We start from the raw sequence: 18,246 nt of genomic DNA, 5'->3' as shown, positions 1-18,246 counted from the left end.
ATGGGAGAATGGACCATCCTCGAGCGCCTCTTGGAGGCCGCCGTGCAGCAGCACTCCACTATGATAGGAAGGTGAGTTTGCGCCGATTAAATATCCACACAGTCACTTCACACATCCTCAGCAGAGCCTTATCTTTAGTGTGTCGCGTGTTCAATTGCAAGCCTACTTGTTGCATGTCCCGAGCAGGGACCCGGTCTTGCTTCCCGTTAAGTGATTGCCGTTCCGGAGGGGCTGTTGGCAGAGCCAGGGGGGGGGGCTTTAGCTTCTTTAATCCCCCTGAGTGACATGATGGAAGATTTAGGCAAACAGGAGAGACACTATTAGCCCACGCAAAGGCTTTGGCTATCGCTGCTAGCCGGGCAGCGTGAGGACATCTCGCATTTCGAGTCCACTGCCTTCATTCACGTTCTTCGCTGTTACCATACTCCAGTGCCTTTCCTTCTTTTCAAACATGCACACACAGTTGTCCCCTTTTTTTTTTTACTCACTTGATTATGTCATTCCTAAATATAAATAAAAACAACTAAGGTCATGGAGGCTATGATTTATGTATTTGTTGACATGCCGCAATGTCTTGTACTTTATTTTGAATAACTCATTGTTGTAAGCCGCAGTAGGCGAAATTATTTATGAGGGCTTTAGGCCCACAGGCACCATCAGCTCAGTAGTCAGACTAAAACACAACTTTACAACTAGTTGGGGACTTGGAGTTTTCCTGACTTTGGGGTTTTCTTGGGATAAAAATCCCATTCAGCATGCATTTATTAGTAGCATGTATGAATTAGCACTTGAAATGAAGCTCCTTTCCCGAAAGCATACTGACTCATTGTTGAGAGCAAACTTTGAATTATTGAGCGATGGCATTTTATGAAGTAAACGACATGTAGATGAATATTCTGCCTTGAGTGTAAAATGTTCTTGAGTCTATTCATGAAATAGAAAAATAGGGTGCGCTCATGTTGTACTTTGCTGCCGTTTAGTTGCTTACATGGAAAATGATGTAATGAATCAACTTAGTCACGCTTATTTGCACTTGCAAATTATTATTTAAAGTCAAACATAATCAGTCAAATGAATCAGTTGGTTTTATTTGGCCGTCAGGGTCCGAATTTGCTTGCATTCCTCCATGAGACAATGAATTGTCACACTGCTGCAGGCGCTCTGTGACACTGATATGGAAAAGAGATTGAAAGCGAGAGTGTTAAGCAGTTCAAATTCAAAGACAAATTGAGAAGAAAGTCGAGAAATGCTAAGCACCAAAGATGAACTGACCAGCTGCAATCCGTGGAAAAAAAAAGGCGAGTACAACTGATGGAGACGTAGGCAAGGTGAAGGCGAAGCAAGCAAAGAGCACTTCTTCACAGACAAGCACGCAGACACATGGCTACTGTCTGCGGGGCGTTGGGAAGAAGCCAAGAGGACTGTCTCGTCACGAGATGCCGCTGTGCGTCGTGACCTCAGCGGGGCGCCCGGGACACCCAGAGGCAAAAATCCTCCCATAATCTTCTGCGGTTTATTTTTGTCGCCCAGACAGCTGCCATGTTATGATGACGAGCATGCAAGAGTGGAACTTTAAACATTTAATAGTGACATCATGAAATAGGCATGTAGTATTTTTTTCTTTTTTTTATAGAGCCATTTTATTCATTCTGTCCAATAGGACTATAAATCTCAATGAAAATGAATCAGAAACAATTTTCAGAAGAGTGAAGAGAGTGACTGAATTATTGCTCTTCGGGACCACACATTTCTACCATGAGATGACAGCGAGTCTCTCAATACGTGCCGATAAGAGAAAATTGCCGATCCAGAGTGTGACTTCATCACACTGTATAAAACACGACTTTCGATGGATTTACTTAAGCCTAAATGGGTTTCTGTTAAGGGGGATTCTGTGCGCTTGTGTATTCACCTGTTCCCCATGATTTATTTCTACCATTACTGGCTGTGGTCCAGCTGTAAATCGACTTCCACGTGACAAAGTGGGGGGGACGGCGTTCCCGTCGGTACACATTGAAGATAAGCATTCTCCATCCAACCACTGTCAACACATCGCTGGGGATGTCTCTGTAAGCTTACGCCCACTGGTCCCACCAATGGACAATATAGCAGTGCTAAATATGCAAATGCATCCTCCCACTCAGAGGATATTGATCTGCAGTAAAGGCATAGGAAGTGGGAGTTGAATGAAGGTGGGACACTTAATTAAATAGTCTTTGGGCTTGTCCATTTGCATTATAAATATACTCACGGGTCACTGCCAATGGAAGGCTGAGTGAATAATTCAAGCTTTGAGAAGCTGATGGATGTTTAAATCATAAAATAACACATCAGTTATTCCGTGCTCCCTTGTAGGATTTTCCTTATTAATATTATTAGCATGATACGATATCCGTTTGATTTTCCCATTCATACTTGTACTAATATATTTGAATGCAATTTGATGTAATAAGGTACAGGCACTACTTGTTGTCTGGAAATTAGCCATTAAACTCTCATTAAGTAACATAAATGTATGATGTAGTTAGGCCATACCGTATAACTGTTTATGAATTAAGGCAGGGACTGAAGCATAAATACAGTTTTGTGGTGAGATTTTAGGAGACAAGGTAGAAGAGACGTTGAAGATAAAGCTCTATTGGTGTCTTTTACGCATCTGTGCAGGTGATCAAGAACGTGTTTGTTCTTTCTTACATAAGTTGCTTTTTTTTTTAATCATGACATAGACTGACCCGATCTGCATGACTGAATTAAATGGGCTTCGTCACTCAGGTATAATCTTCCATCTAGGAAAGCGTGCGTGCCTGCGTGTCCTCTTTTCAACAGTACTGTGCCACAGCAATATTAATCAGTGAGCGCTATTTACATGTGCCTCTGTCTATGTTTGTTGATGGGCACAGCTCTGTCATCACATGACCTTTAGATCTTAACATGCTTTTGTTTAGCAAATCCCTCACAACCCTCATGGAGGTGATGGATGATTATGTTTATAGGGCAGGAAGTTGATCTGGCAAACGTGAGCAGAGAAAAAAAAAGAAAAGAAAGAAAGGCACGACACCAGAAATAGGCTGTGCTATTGCTTTGTTTGTGTCCAATTCCCTTGAGTGATTGTTTGAAAAAAAAAAAAGGGGCGGTTACAGCAGACAAGTGAGACTTTTGCTTTTCATTCATTTCATCTTTTACTGTTTCTGCTTTCACATTTTCTCCATCTATATGTACAGAATAACCCCTGGGGAGATGTGGGCTGTTTTGTCACTGCCTTTACTGTGAGGCTGTTAAGAAGCTGATTATTAAAATGACCTAAGGTGATCCACAGGGAGATTACTGGTGTGAAGCATTTGTACTGCACGCCCTATCGCAACTCACGTGTATCATCCTTCTTTAAGCATGTGTCAAAATAACAAAAGCATCTTAAATACTGTGTGAAAATTTAGAGCTGAGGTTGGAAAATCTATATTTTTTTCTCCTCATTCATATTCTTTACATCGTCTGCAAGTCAGTTAACCTTCCAGGAGCTTTCTCCCTGAGGGTGACTCAGCATGGCTTACAGGTTGAGCGTTAGAATCTTCTTGTTTAAGTAGACTCACATTTGAACTAGCAACATATTAAGACCGATGCAAACATATCCAAAAAGCTGCTCATTGGAATGTATATTTAAAATATATGGTGAATTAATAGATCACATTATATTGACTGGTAAAAGAGGTACAATATTAATCCACTAAAAATTACATTCCGCACAATCTCATTTGCTGATAATTTTAGAAACTGTTACTGAGTGTTCCAAGTTCATATCCTGTGGTGCTCTTGAATAAGGCGCATCATTTTTCATACTAATTTTCCTGGTTTTAATGACTATAATGGTGTTTGTGGTGGTTTAAGAAAAGTATGGTTGTAATAGTAGTTTTAATGAGGTCAATGGGGTCGCGTTCTACTCGGAAGTGTTCCTAATATTTTGTCATTCTCATTTACCTCAGTATGCTGGAAATGCAGAATTCTGGTTTCGTCCATCTGTCTGTCTACCTGCCCCACTCCCCTCCCTCACTTGCATTTTTGCTTAAGATGCTTGATGACATATTAAGATGAAGACATGATCTGAATATGAACCAATACTTGAACACACCTCAATGAAACACATTTCATTCTGTATGGATGAAATGAGGGCTGTCATGACTGAACGGCTTAACTTTAGGTGATCCTAATTATCACAGGGAGAAAATCATCTCACCAAACTACGATCTTAACGGCGATATCAATTGTGGAAGATTACTGGACATTGTCATTGTAGTTCTTTAAATACGTGTACGTATAAATAAATGTGGGGTTTGTTAATAAGCATAAGATGACATCCTTTTTGTACGTTCATACGAATGCTTATAGTTTCATACCGTCGTAAGACCTCTCAGTAACATGCGTGGAAATATATTTGGGGTTATTTGACCACAGAAGTTAACGCTGCTTAGCTGAGCCCTTTTTGACCACGTTTCAGGCCACTCATACTACTATCTAGCCTAAGTTGTGGCACAGTTGGTGTAACCTGATTTTTTTTAAATTTGTTCAAGGTGTAGGTCGATAGATTCTGTGCTCTGGATACATGTTGGCGGTTGTCATCACATTTGTTTCATAGATACGAAAACTCAATGTGCTTCATAGAACAAAAAGTACAACACCATTATTGGCAAAAGTAATATGAAACGGAACGTTTTGGTCATTTAGGCCACTCAGCCATTGAGCAGTGTATTTCTTGTATTTTGGTCACATGGGTTACTCGACTTACTGAATACAGGCTTCTGATTGGCTGTAATAAATAATTGGAACATCATAGCAGCACTGAGAAGCGTCATGCCAAATAAAATTTCATTTTAAGCAGATCAGCCTAGACAAGAAGTAATTACGATAACAATAGTGAGGCACTTTTATTATCTGTTTTGTCATCATCCTCATCTGGGCTCTTACTGCATCACTCAATCATTCATGTGCTACCTCTCACATGAAGATGAAAATGATGCAGGCCCATGTCTTGATTTATTTTTGTTTAACCTCACTCTGCTCAACTCCCGTCATTGACTGGCTGAATCTTCACATTGGGGTCTCTAATGTACAAGGATGTATTTAGGCTATTAGAACACATTTGACTTTATGGACACTATTTTTGTACATAGCGCACGTGCTCGGCACAAAAACGGTTGGGGCAAGTCTAGTTCATCGTGTTTGGGAATTTGGCAGACTGCGTTGCACTAGACTGGGCCTTCTGGCAGACCGAATACGTTTTCTTTTACGCCCTCAGTTCACCTGACAATTTTATGACTGAAAGTAGTCTAATCTTTGGAACTGCCAAAAGCAGGTCTAAGTTGTGGTGCAGGTGGTGTAATGTGATTATTGTGGATTTGATTGCGGTAACGGCAGATAGATTCTGAGTTCCGTGCGGTGGATGTCAATAATAATAATAATAATAATAATAAAAATGGATTTTATATATAGGCATTTCATTCAAACCTATGACAACTTTCATTGAATCCTTGCAAAGGTAGAGAATGTTCATCTTTGTCTGGATTCGTCCAAGGTCGCAGTCACAAAGACGTTCGCCAGAAATTCACCAAGAGCTTTTTTAATTGTCACCGATTGTTTTGAACATATTCAAAATTTCCTTGTGACAAAAAACCTAGTAAGGCTGTTGGCAAACATCTGGCAAACTTTGAACAAAAATTGACAAACCCTGACGAGAACTCATCATTCGCTATCTTCAAACACTGGCAAATCTTTTGAACTCAGTTGGAAGTGGGCTTTGTAAACGTACTTGACACACATTGATCTCCTGCATTGACTCCAGCGAGTTAGCTTTACTGCTCTCCTGCCCTGAATTTAAAGGAAATAAAAGGAGCAGCTTGAATTGACTGGGAAGCAAATCACTCCCACAACAAAGCAAACACCCATTTCTGACTGCAAGCGTTTAAAAACAAAAAACAAAAAAACAACTCCACCTATGCACACAGTTAGACCGTGCTTTGCACTTGACCTGCGCTCTCGGCATGAAAATAGGGCGTGTGTGTGTGTGTGCTTGTGACACCTTCCTGAGAGTCACTTTCATTTTCTTCGCAGTGTGATTGACTCAACATGAATAAAAAATGTGGAGCTCACTCTGAACACCTTACAGCTTGCTAAACCACGATATGAAAGTAGCCAGCTGATTCACCTTCAATCTAAACCAATTCCCACCTCTCTCCCGCTCTCAGTAAAGTTGCAGGATTTGGTGTTGGATGTCTTTTTAATTGACAGTTCTTTAGTAATTAATGATGTTGTGAGAGGCTATTTAGTATTAAGCATCAAATCAATGTAATCAGAAGTAAACATTGGGAATTACTTGTACAGAATTTTAATGAGAGTATTCCTCTGAAGTCGTACAGTACCAATCAAAATGCATTTGCTGTCCGCAGCAGTGGTTGCTATAACCCTCAAGTACCTTTTAGCCAATCAGAATCCTGAAGAAAGCCATTTCTGAAAAAGCCATAGTGCAACAAATGAAATTGTGGCAAAATACTCCTGAATATTATACTTCAGTAAAGAGTGAACTAAACATTACACATACGTTCCCATCACAACCCTCACATAGGAACCCCCTTTACCTTGCATTTCTGTACTTTGTAGTTCCATACTTTCCCCATGTATGTTTGGATTTATATTCCCCTTCAAAAAAGAGTGAATTAAAATAAAATGATATGCGATGGTGATGCCAATTCTGACCACGATGTGTGAGTGTGTGTGTGTGTTTGTGTGTGATGGAGGCTCCCAGCATGTGCCAAAGCGCCTGATTTGCGTTGGAGCTTGGCACGGTAGAGCTACAGAGGGTAGGGAGTTGGCATGAATGCAACACTCTTTACTCGGGATTGTCCAAAACCCACGGTTTTAATCTGGATTATGCCCATCAATTCTCTCTATCTGTGTTTCCCTCCTCACCAGCCCCCACCTCGCCCCATTTGCCCCCCCCCCCCCCTGAGGCTTTTGCTCTCTTTCTCTTTCCTGCTGCTCTTTCTTCTGCTCCTGCTTCTATCTCAACCTTACAAGCAAAATCCTAAACCAAGAACCCGATGGCTGTTATGTTTCCATGGTGACACATCATGTCACTTCTTGTGCTTGTCACGTGTGCCATTGATCTACTGTGAATGAGCTCTCGGAAGTATATTTTAGTGAGTCTATTTTTGGTGTGTGTGCTTCTATTTTCACCCCTACTTGATCCCTTAATCTGTTGCCAAGGTAACTACATCTTTTTTTTTTTTTTTTTTTTTAAATCTTCACAGAGTGAACAGTGTTACTGAATGTTTCTCAAAACAAAGCCCTCCAATATTAATCTGTATTCCATTCATCATTGTAACAATACCCGTTTATAGCCATCGGATAACTCATTTAACCATTTGCCAATAAGTTACGGCTCATTTAATTTCACTGATATCTGCACTGGTGGTATTTTTAATTGTGTATAATGAAAGTACAGATGTGACTGTGGTAGCGATAGAGATGAACTTCATAGGGGCAGACACGAAATATTTAGTTGCACATGCAGATAATGCAAGATTAGCACGATTAGCAGCAGTAATAACAATAATCAGAAAGAATTTTTGAATTTATTTTCTTTCCATCTCTAAAATAAGTACTTGATTTTGTGCACCATGGAATACATACATTGCTATACTGCTCTTATGTTTGTCCACAGGCATCTATTCCTTATTCTTTATTCTCCGCATAAAAAAACAACCAATATTATTGCATTTTTGTAGAGACGTTTCATCATCAAATTGTGTAAAGTATTATACTGCCCTTGGTGAAAAAGGCATGCACACACAAGCGCAGCACAGTACGCAGAATAGATTACATTAAATTATAACTATGATTATATTATCATTTATATTACTCTGTGCTTATGAAGTACAGCACTGTAGAGCCATAACAGGCTTGACTGTGCTATGCATCATTGCGAAACCTGATTGGAACTTCCACGACATTGTTTATTCAAGAACAATTTCGACTGTGTGTGAACCATAGGATTTGAGAGATGATTGGTAGCTTTGAATTAAAAGAATGAAGTTAGAAACACAATCGCCCACAATAGAACTCAAGTTGGATTACATTATTGTGAAATAATGAATACAACTGACGTCAATGAGATTATTTGAAACAACCTGATTTGTTACCACATGTTTAGGATCCCAGACAGTCAAAGTTGTACTAAAATAACTATTCCTAGTTGGTATGAAATTTCTTTTCATCTTTCTCTGAAGGGATTGGGTGAACCTGGCAATGTCAGACACAATCGGCTTTGTGACGCCCTGCAACATCTGGGAGACTTTGTTTCTCTGTGATTAAAAACTCTTTGTGTTTGTGTGCATGTGAATGAAGAGGTGTCCTTACCATGTCACAGATAAATATTCAGAGTCTGTGATGTAGGTACACTTCATCTTTCTATGCATTTGAGTGTAGTTCTGTGTGTGTGTGTGTGTGTGTGTGTGTGTGTGTGTGCGCGCGTGTGTGTGTGAGAGTGCGTGCGTGCATGCCTGTTCAGAAAAAGGTGGCCATGCAGTATAAAGGTCTGTCAGCAGGAGAGAGTGCAGCCACATCACTCCTTCTGTCACTGGCCTCAAGCCCCGGAACATCCCTGTGGGCTTATGAGTGTGTGTGTGTGTGTGTGTGTGTGTGTGTGTGTGTGTGTGTGTGTGTGCTTATAGTTTGATTCCAGATGACCTGCTGTGAACTATGAGCTATTGATAAACCACAGTAAGGAAGATAGTCTAGTAGAGAAACTATATTGAGAATTCATATTTGATAGGAATAAATTCATTAAACAACAGTAGGTAAGCCTCGATGTTGTGTGTTTATAGCTGGCTAGAGGCCGAAACATTGTCTGCATTGACCTATATTTACAACCTGAGTTCTAATACAATATTTGTTTCATGAAATTGTTTTAATTTATTCCCAACAGCCTCTTACCTTCATTTCAAACCTTTCTTGTGGCTGCACTGCATTCTGTACTATATATTCTTCGAACGACCAATCAGATTTCAGCCTCTATGTGATGCCAATCTGAAGCTACAGTGTAATGTAAATTTATATGAATTTATTCTTGTAAAAAGCATTTTGCAACTTGCTGTCAATGGAAATTGACATCATATGTGTTCAAGGCCTCGGGTAATGACCAATCACGGCTCATGTGACGTTCACAAGCTAAACTGTGATCGGTCATTATCTGGATCCTGAACACGTGACGTCATATTGATTCCACAGCGAGTGACAAAATGGGTTTTTAGAGCTGTTAATTGTGCATGAATAATTCTGAAGTCATCAAATTATTATTGACAAAATCTTTTACTGCTGAATAAGGCAAACTAAGTGAAGAATCTCTTTAGGTTATGCCACAAATGCAAACTTCAAAAAGTAATATGATAAATATAAAAAAAAGGCTGTCCAGGTTGCTGTGTTTTTTTTTTTTTTTTTTGCTTTATTTTGCAATTAAAATATCAACGTTAAGTGGAATATTGTATCATGAGGAATGGATTAAAAGTTAAGACCTGAAGAATTTGGCCACCGTTTTTTAGGTTGGATCTTTGTAAGCTGTGTTGAACTTCCCAAATGTCGGAAAGGCACCCACTGTTGCAGTTGATTCCCAACCAGCACATGTACAATGAGTGAACAAGCAACTGACCGTTAGTAACACAACATTCGAGGAAGACGGGCGGTTCTATAAGCGGAAGTCAACAAAAGAGAGTACCAGGAAAGAAATGTCATTAAGATTAAAGATGGAGGAGACACAGGAGGGACAGAGAGGCGAGCTGCGAAATGGCAAAGAGTGAGCAGGTGATGAAGGGTAAAGGTGCCTGTCTGAAAAAAAAACTAACTGGTCCGCCATTACACTGTAGAAGTTTGCATCACAGTCAAAAATCTTCCAGCAGAGAAAAATCTCTGATAATAACACTGCCATTAAATCAAATACCTTATTCAATTTCTTTTTAAAAGGGCACCATTATCTGTGCCAGTTCATTAAGTTTCCAGCAAGCTTTCCAAATGAATTATGTATGAAGTAAAATGAGGGCAATAGGGCCTATTTTCCCTCCAAATCTTCAAAGCATCTTCAACATCGCAGTCAACCGTGCGGTGTGCGGCTGGTCCAATAGAACCCCAGCAAAATCAAGCTGTGTTAGTTTACTTTGCTGCTCGGCGCCACTCTCCCTGCATCTCCTTTCTGCTCCTCGCCTGTTGCCTTGGTAACAAGCAGAAGGAAGTTGAGTGGAGAGGGGATGGAAGGGATGAGAAAATGACAAAGGAAGGGTGGGAGGGGTTAGATGGAGTTTCTGGGTAAGGAACCTCAGCTGCTCTTCTCCTTTTTCTTCTTATACCTCATTGTCCATGACTTCCTCTACTTTGCCTCCAATTTGTCATTCTAATCCCAGATTAATGTACACTATTGTGGCGCCAAAATGGTATGACATTTTTGTAGTTTGAAGTACCATCATAATAAGAGCTGTGTCTAATGTCTCGAATAAAATAAAACATTACCAAATAGTTGGCACATCCATAATATTATTCAGGATCATCATTTTTGCACAATTAACAAGTATGGTTCACCATATAATACATATGCACAATGGCTACCTAAACACCTTCTATAATGAAGAGGAAAAAAAAAAAAGAATATACAGTAGCATGGCAAAAACCCAATGGCTGCGCTCTGTTTATGAGCTTCTGTTGGTGTAATGTTTTTGCATAATCCCCAACGCCTGCGTGGTCACACAGGCAAAATATTTTTCAAAAGGGAACAACAAACAGCGTCTGCTGGGAGCGGAGGGTGTGAGCGTGTTGAAACATGCTAATATGAATACAAATGTGACCAAAGTGCGGGGAGATGAGGCCTAACTATTGTTGATTGTTTTTGAGAGCAAGAATGCCATTCACTAATTTAATATGTGCAAACGAAAAAAAAAATGCATTTCTGCAACATGAATTGGTTGCCGAATTTGATTTGTAATTTACTAATTTATTCAGAAGGGTTTCTTGGCTCTGGTGGAGGTGTAAATGTTCTTTCAGATCTCTGACTGAGACAAAAGGGTGATTGGGTAAGGCGGGGATTTTACGGCATGGGTTATGATAATCTCAAGCTATTTGATGGCATTAACAATAAAAAAATGCTAAAGCAAGAATCCTCCCTTGGCCCAGTCACAGATTACATGCAGTGGGTTTGCGTGTTGAAACTATTATATAATTCATTCTCCTAGGAGATTTTCTTCCATCGCTGGTTTCCTTACTACCCCATTCCCCCCCCCTCGATCTCTCACATACTGTCCTGGCACTGGCAGGTTCCTCTTTTAATTTAAGGAGAAGATGTCTCAGCCTCACTGGCTTTTTTTTTTTTTTTTTTTGGGTGACTTTATAATCTTTTTATCCCTGTCTGGAACTAATTCATCCTGGAACGCAATTTGATGTCCTTTTTTTTCTTGAACCCGGCTAGTTGAAATAGTTTGCAGATATACGATATATAGTATCTTTTGTGTTTAGTGCCGCACTGTCTCTCTCTCTGCTATTGTGAATTATCTGCTCACTAAGCTTCTTAAAACGGTCATTACAAGGGCACAAATATTTTTTTCAGTTTTTCTAAAATGGAATTGTTCTCCATCCCTCTTTACTCTTGGCAGCTCATCACAGGTGGGAAGATTGAAAAAAAAAAAATGTCCTCATATTTTTCCACTTTGGAGGTCATCAGTGGTCTGTGGTTTGGATGAGAGGCGCATGTGCCCTCACGCGCTGGAAAGGATTATCTCCGCCCTGTGAATCCACATCTGTGCCACACAAGACTGGCAAAACGACTGTGATTGGTAGATTTCCCATCACACTACTAAATTCAATCCAACGGTTATCTGGCAAAGTCTCAAGTTCAGCTGCCAGGGGCCTTTCTGTGGATTCACATTTAACAAAGTAGCAGTACAATTGTATTCATAAACAGTAGGATCATCTTCCAGCCACTTAGGACTAAGAAAAACCCCCAGTAAATTATTTTATTATTTGATGTTCTTTTTTTTTCCTACCCAATTCTCTTCTAGGGGTAATGTACTTGTGGGAAAGAAACTAAAAACACATTTTTCTTACATTATAATTTTATAATTTAACATAAATACAAAATGCTTTTCGGAGTAGTTCATAGTGATTTAACCGATACTGCACTGGTAACTCCAAAGTACACAAGACTATCTAAATGATGAGCCAAGACATGATTTAGCCATTTATAACAGCAAAAAATATGATCATGTCATTAGTTACTGATTATATGGTTGTAAACAATTTATAGGGCTACCGTTAAAGTTGGTACCAGTAGTGATTTGAAAAGAAGTACTTCAAGGACTCTGAAGATGAGTTATTTTATCTAAATTCATTTATCATTTTGATCACCTCTATTTATCACACAATATTGCTACATACGTATTAGATGTGCTCCAATAAGCAGTGACACTTTTTGGGTAACGGTAAAGACGTGCCCGCATTCAGATGAAAAAGTCGATGAAACATCTCCCTGTGCAATTTTACGATGTGCTGACTGAGTGAAAGAAGCGAGCAAGATGAGGACAGAACCGGCTCGTTATGTTCGTTTAGATATTCCTAAATCATGTTCAGAAGCCTTTATATGCATACACACACACCAATGCCTGAAAATTCACTTTGATCTGTCACCATCTTTTGACTTGTATGCACACAAAACCCATCAATCCATGATTAATGTAATGAGGTCAGGTTTGATGTGCTTTTTTTAATGCTGTGCACTTTGAGTCACATGGAGTAAGAGGAGCCATTCATCATGTTGTTATTCATGAGATTCTCATTAAAATAAATGGTGGTGATTACCCAGAGATGATCTTGTGGACTCGAACTTCACGACAACGCTCAATCAGCGGAAATATTCTTGTTTGCATGCGCTTTGCTGTGTATTTAGACCTACGTAGAGTACAAGTAGAGTGAGACAGCCAAACTTCACACACTTGCAGCGAAATGCAAAAAGCTTTGCTTGCTCTTAGATCTGAAAAATAAATGAGGGAAGACAAGAAACAAAGTAAATTATTTCACTGGAGAGGAACAAGCGAAGAGGAAGACTACAACAAACAGAGTGTGGTTATGGATTTGTATGTGTGTGCATGTGTGTTCATCATAAAAAAAAAGCACACACATGACGTAAAGCTATGTTAATTCTTTTTGTTTGTTTGTTTAATTCTATGTTTTACCATGTAATCCACTACTTTACAAATAGCACATAGATTCATTCAAATTATTAACATTGCATACAGTACAGTATGTGTCACAATATCATGGATAACGATATGAACCACATATTTCGTACAATGTTCATGTTTATCTACTTTTTACCATTTGGCACTCCCATTTGTTGTGTTCTGTTTATTTTTGACACAATTACCCGTCATACATTTTTGCAGCTCCGCTGAAAACAAAACAGAAGAAAGAAACACAAAGCATATGTGAGTCACGGGATTGCCCGTGCAAGGACATTTTGTGACATTTTCTACCCTGCTGATGAATCGAATTTTTCTTCCCTGGTGCTCATCAGGATGAACAGTGGCGAAGAAGTGACAGTGTGTCACACTCCATCATGAACGCGGTGTTTTCTATTTCTTTACCTATGTGACCGAGCTCTTCCTGGTGAAGAGGACCCACAAAGCCTCCTCAGTTGCCTTTTTTTTTTTTTTCTTCATATGCATGGACCATTTCTTTCAGAGCTACTTTGTGTCTAAAGTGTTAAGACAAAGCGGTTGAAGAGTAGGTCACACGTCAGTCAAGATCTTCTAGGTTGACTATAGTACATTGCCTTCCTTTGCAAAGTCACTGTGGTTTGCACACTTTGGTCAAATGGTGCGTTCACTGACAAGGAATTCCAATACGAGAAATTGCCATTGAATGATTGACCCGTATACACATTTGTTTTTTTCCCAGGAGAAGAAATAAATATACATTCCTGAAACCCTGACTACAAGGTTAGCTATCCCATATGGAAGCACTATTTTTCCCATGTCTGAAAAGAAAAAAATGGAGTATTCTCTGAAAAGTTGCATGTGGAATGGCCATTGAAGAGAAAAACTGGACACCCTGTTCCACATTCCATCAAACGTCCCTGGATTGCAATTGTTGTCGACCGTGGCATGTTAAATAACGATCCGGCGATAGAATATTTAAATCAAATTCCAGTGGGTTTCCATTTCCCTTTCAATAAACAAAGATCCAGATGGTTGATTGTGCAGGAAAGAATTGATTTCCTCATTTCTCCCTCTTTTTTTTTTTTTCTAGGATCCTGCTGACGGTGGTTGTGATCTTCCGCATCCTGATCGTGGCTATTGTAGGCGAGACGGTGTACGAGGACGAGCAGACCATGTTCATCTGTAACACCCTGCAGCCGGGCTGCAACCAGGCATGCTATGACAAGGCCTTTCCTATTTCCCACATCCGCTACTGGGTATTCCAGATCATACTGGTGTGCACGCCCAGCCTGTGCTTCATTACCTACTCCGTCCACCAATCGGCCAAACAGAGGGACCGACGCTACTCGTTTCTTTATCCCATAATGGAGCGGGACTACGGGGGAAGGGATGGGGCGCGAAAGCTCCGCAACATTAATGGAATTTTAGTTCAGCACGGTGGCGACGGTGGCGGAGGGAAGGAAGAACCCGATTGCTTGGAAGTCAAGGAGATCCCCAATGCCCCACGAGGCCTCACGCACAGCAAAAGCTCCAAAGTACGTCGACAAGAAGGGATCTCACGGTTTTACATCATTCAAGTGGTATTCCGAAACGCACTGGAGATTGGATTTTTGGCCGGCCAATACTTCCTCTATGGCTTTAGCGTGCCTGGGATTTTCGAATGTGACCGCTACCCGTGTCTGAAAGAGGTGGAGTGCTATGTGTCCAGGCCCACGGAAAAAACGGTTTTCCTGGTCTTCATGTTTGCCGTGAGCGGCATTTGCGTGGTGCTCAACCTGGCCGAGCTCAACCATCTGGGTTGGCGCAAGATTAAAGCGGCCATCAGGGGCGTCCAAGCCCGCAGGAAATCCATTTGTGAGATCAGGAAGAAAGACATGGCGCATCTGTCCCAACCGCCCAACCTGGGGCGTACACAGTCCAGTGAGTCAGCCTACGTCTGATGCTGAAGAGTAGAGGAAGAGGAGTGGGATGAATGTGAGAGTGTGAGAATGAAGTCATTATGATTTGAGTGCAATGAAGATATACCCGCAATGGTCCAACGAGATGAATGACGTTCTGTGATGATGGAATGACAACCGAGCGTCCATCTTGATCACTTAGAGAACCGAGTCGGGACTCTAAGACTCATGATGAACACATTTGAATCTCATTTTGGAGACTGACTGCCATTTTTTTTTTTTTTTTTTACTACGAGCTCCTCAGCCCTCTTGTCTCTCGTAACTGGGAGAGACAAATCCTCGCGGGGCTGGACAGGGAACAAGCAAATGGGGCTGCTTTGTGTTATTTGGGGATACTGCGGGAGAAGATGGCAGTCTTTTGACGCATCCCATGGTGCTTTTCTGGACTATGTCAGCTTCCCTGAAAAAAAAGGGACGGGACAGGGAGGATGAGCGGCAACGGCACAAAAAGAAGGAACGGAAGACCTGTCAGAGGCAGGACAGGAGAAAGGAGGAGAGTTGGTGAGTGTGAGAGACTGGGGAGGGGGGACGTGACGCTTTGGCAAAACCTGTGAATGGGGGGGTGGGAGAGGGAGCGTTTCTCAGTGGCTTCCTCCTGCGGCTGAAAGTGAAGCCAAGCAAGAAGGAGCTGCTTCTGATCATCGTCACCCCCGTCCAAGCCAAAGCCAAGAGAAGAAGAATGATGGTGTTTATGTTTTGTCTCTTGGCAAAATATTATTTTAACACAAACACAGCTAGTACCATGAACACATTTTTTTTTTTTTTTTTGCTCCTCTTCCCTGTCTCTCGCTCACTCTTACACCAGAGTTGGCAGCTATGTTGAGCCCAGAGGGGCTTTGGATGACAGTAATGACCCTCGCTGTTCTCCTTCTACGTAGATGTTGGAGAGGAACGAATGAACACATGGGCTTGGTGTGTGAACGTTTGTCTCTCCCAAAGCACAAACCAAACGTTCCTCCTAGCTGGATTCCAGGGTGCTGAGGGTCGAGGGAGATCCCAAACAAAAGGGTGAGTGGGAAAAGGGAACCCAAGGAGAGCCGAGGACTTGAAATGTATTCTAAATATCACAATGTGTTATCATTTTTTTTTTTTTTTTTTAGAACGCAAAGGTGCCATCATTGAGAGACCAATTTATTGTTGAAAAGATGAGCAGAGTATATGAGTGATATTTATCCATTTAGAGTATATCCAAATAGATTTATTTATCTTTATGGGTGGAGCGTTTGTGACATTGTTGTTTATGTTCCAAATGTATGAACTGTCTGTTTTTTTCACTGGTGAAACTGTTTATTGGCACGGGGAAAGAATGGTTATGAGCTTTGTTTGTCTTTTTTTTTTTTTTTTTTGGAGGATGTGCACCTGATTTTGTTTTATGCAATGCTTTTTTTAAAAAAAACAACAACAACAACATGCTAATCGGCATTGTTTTTTTCCCCTTAGAGAGCCTTGATATGCTTTTTGAAAATCAGCTGCACAGCTTCAAGTAACTAAGGCCATGTGAAAAAGGCATGTTTACATGATGCAATGTTATTGAATGATCCAACTGTGTAACCCAGTGAGTTGTAGATTGTCTTGAGCATTTTTATTGTGCATTGATCTCCTGAGTGGATTTCGGCATGCATGCAATGTAAGAGACTAGCAAAAGAGCGCGATGAAAGTATCAGAAAAAAGAAAAACATAGGAAAGTCTTGCACCTTGATTTTTAAAGACAAGTGGGAGAGTGGTTGACTGAAGGAATTTATTTTGAAAATTACAGTAAATGGGGCAGCATGGTGGTGTAGTGGGTAGTGGTACTGACGCACAGTCGAGAGGTTCCGGATTCAAGCACACACACAACAGAATAAGAACTAAGAGGCACAAAGCATTGTACCAAAAATTTGGAGGAAATCTTGTTACATGTTATTGCTGTGAAGATCTTGCAATATATTGTATTTTATATATAGATATATCTGATAGAGTGGAAACTTTGATGAGTTGGGATTTTTAATAACATTTCCCATCGGAAATAGCCGAAATCAAAGTATCCATCCAAAACCGAACCAAAACAAAACAAAACAAAACAAAACATGCTGGTTGTGGCGTAGTAAATTCTTCTCCCTTTATGTAGAATTTGATTCATAGGAGAAAAGGGTCTCCGCGTGTCACCTTTTGTTGCTAAAAAGCCAAAGACGCATCTAAACACGCACATAGTTTATTCTTCGATACTTTCGGATCGGAGCAGTATCACACATTATGCCGTGTCAAATGCCAAGGTTTTGCTAGAATTTAGAGGCTATTGAAGTTCCACACTACTTCCTCCATTAGTTGCAAGACTGTTTGTAAAGTCCAAACCTTACAGGATCATTCGGGTAGATAGATGACGATAATATAATTGTAGTGATTTGTCGTGTATTGGTGAATGAGGATGAAATCAACACCCACCGTCCAACATCCACTAAAATCAAGACTGACACTTCGGCCATTAGCGTTTCATTTGTAACATGGCCTTTTCATGTCAACAAGCACAAGATCTAGTTTGTCTTGGAGTGACAAGAACAAAGGATGGAGGTGACAAAAGCCCTCTTCTCCACTTTCTCCCACTCCCATAATCTCTCTTCCAGGTGATTATCCCCAGATTTAGACTCTTCCAAGCATCTTTGATGCTCCTTATTTGGGATTGCTGTGTTCCGCTGAAAGTGAGGGGCAGATACACTGACACGACACTCCACAATACCTAATAATAGAATTGCCATCTTGGCTTCCTCTTCAGTCAGAGCTCGTACTTGTAGAAAAGGCTTATCTCTGACCTTGAGCCTTAAAGCCAAGCCGATGTCCTGTACTATCTGCAGCTCCTTCTGCAGTCAATGCCCAGAACGGCTCTCATCTCCACAACACAGGTCGTTGGGGTTACACTTTATTTTTAGAGAATGGTGGAAACACACGTTGGACTTGTATGTCGCTGCCCAAGACAGACACATTGTGTGTGTGTGTGTGTGTGTGTGTGTGTGTGTGTGTGTGTGTGTGTGTGTGTGTGTGTGTGTGTGTGTGTGTAGAAGGACATACTGGGAAAAAAG

At 40.7% G+C, this 18,246-nt stretch overlaps 1 protein-coding gene across 1 annotated transcript; it reads left to right on the top strand.

Annotated features, from left to right (window-relative positions):
* Window positions 1-15,175, top strand: gjd1b (gap junction protein delta 1b). The gene is made up of 2 exons (XM_085916523.1): window positions 1-71; window positions 14,326-15,175. Exons 1-2 carry the CDS (start codon window positions 1-3, stop codon window positions 15,173-15,175), a joined length of 921 nt encoding a protein of 306 aa, XP_085772649.1.
* Window positions 15,176-18,246: the final 3,071 nt, after the last annotated feature.

Source organism: Syngnathus leptorhynchus, chromosome 7 (genome assembly GCF_054491065.1).
Source record: "Syngnathus leptorhynchus isolate UIUO chromosome 7, UIUO_Slep, whole genome shotgun sequence".
NCBI classification, from domain to species: Eukaryota; Metazoa; Chordata; class Actinopteri; order Syngnathiformes; family Syngnathidae; genus Syngnathus; species Syngnathus leptorhynchus.
This window is presented reverse-complemented; position numbering and strand designations above follow the sequence as displayed.

Bases quoted from the DNA above. Each gene is read 5' to 3' on its own strand.
- gjd1b (XM_085916523.1), top strand. From the start codon at position 1: ATGGGAGAATGGACCATCCTCGAGCGCCTCTTGGAGGCCGCCGTGCAG. The intron at 72-14,325 runs GTGAGTTTGCGC...TTTTTTTTCTAG, and splicing joins CACTCCACTATGATAGGAAG to GATCCTGCTGACGGTGGTTG.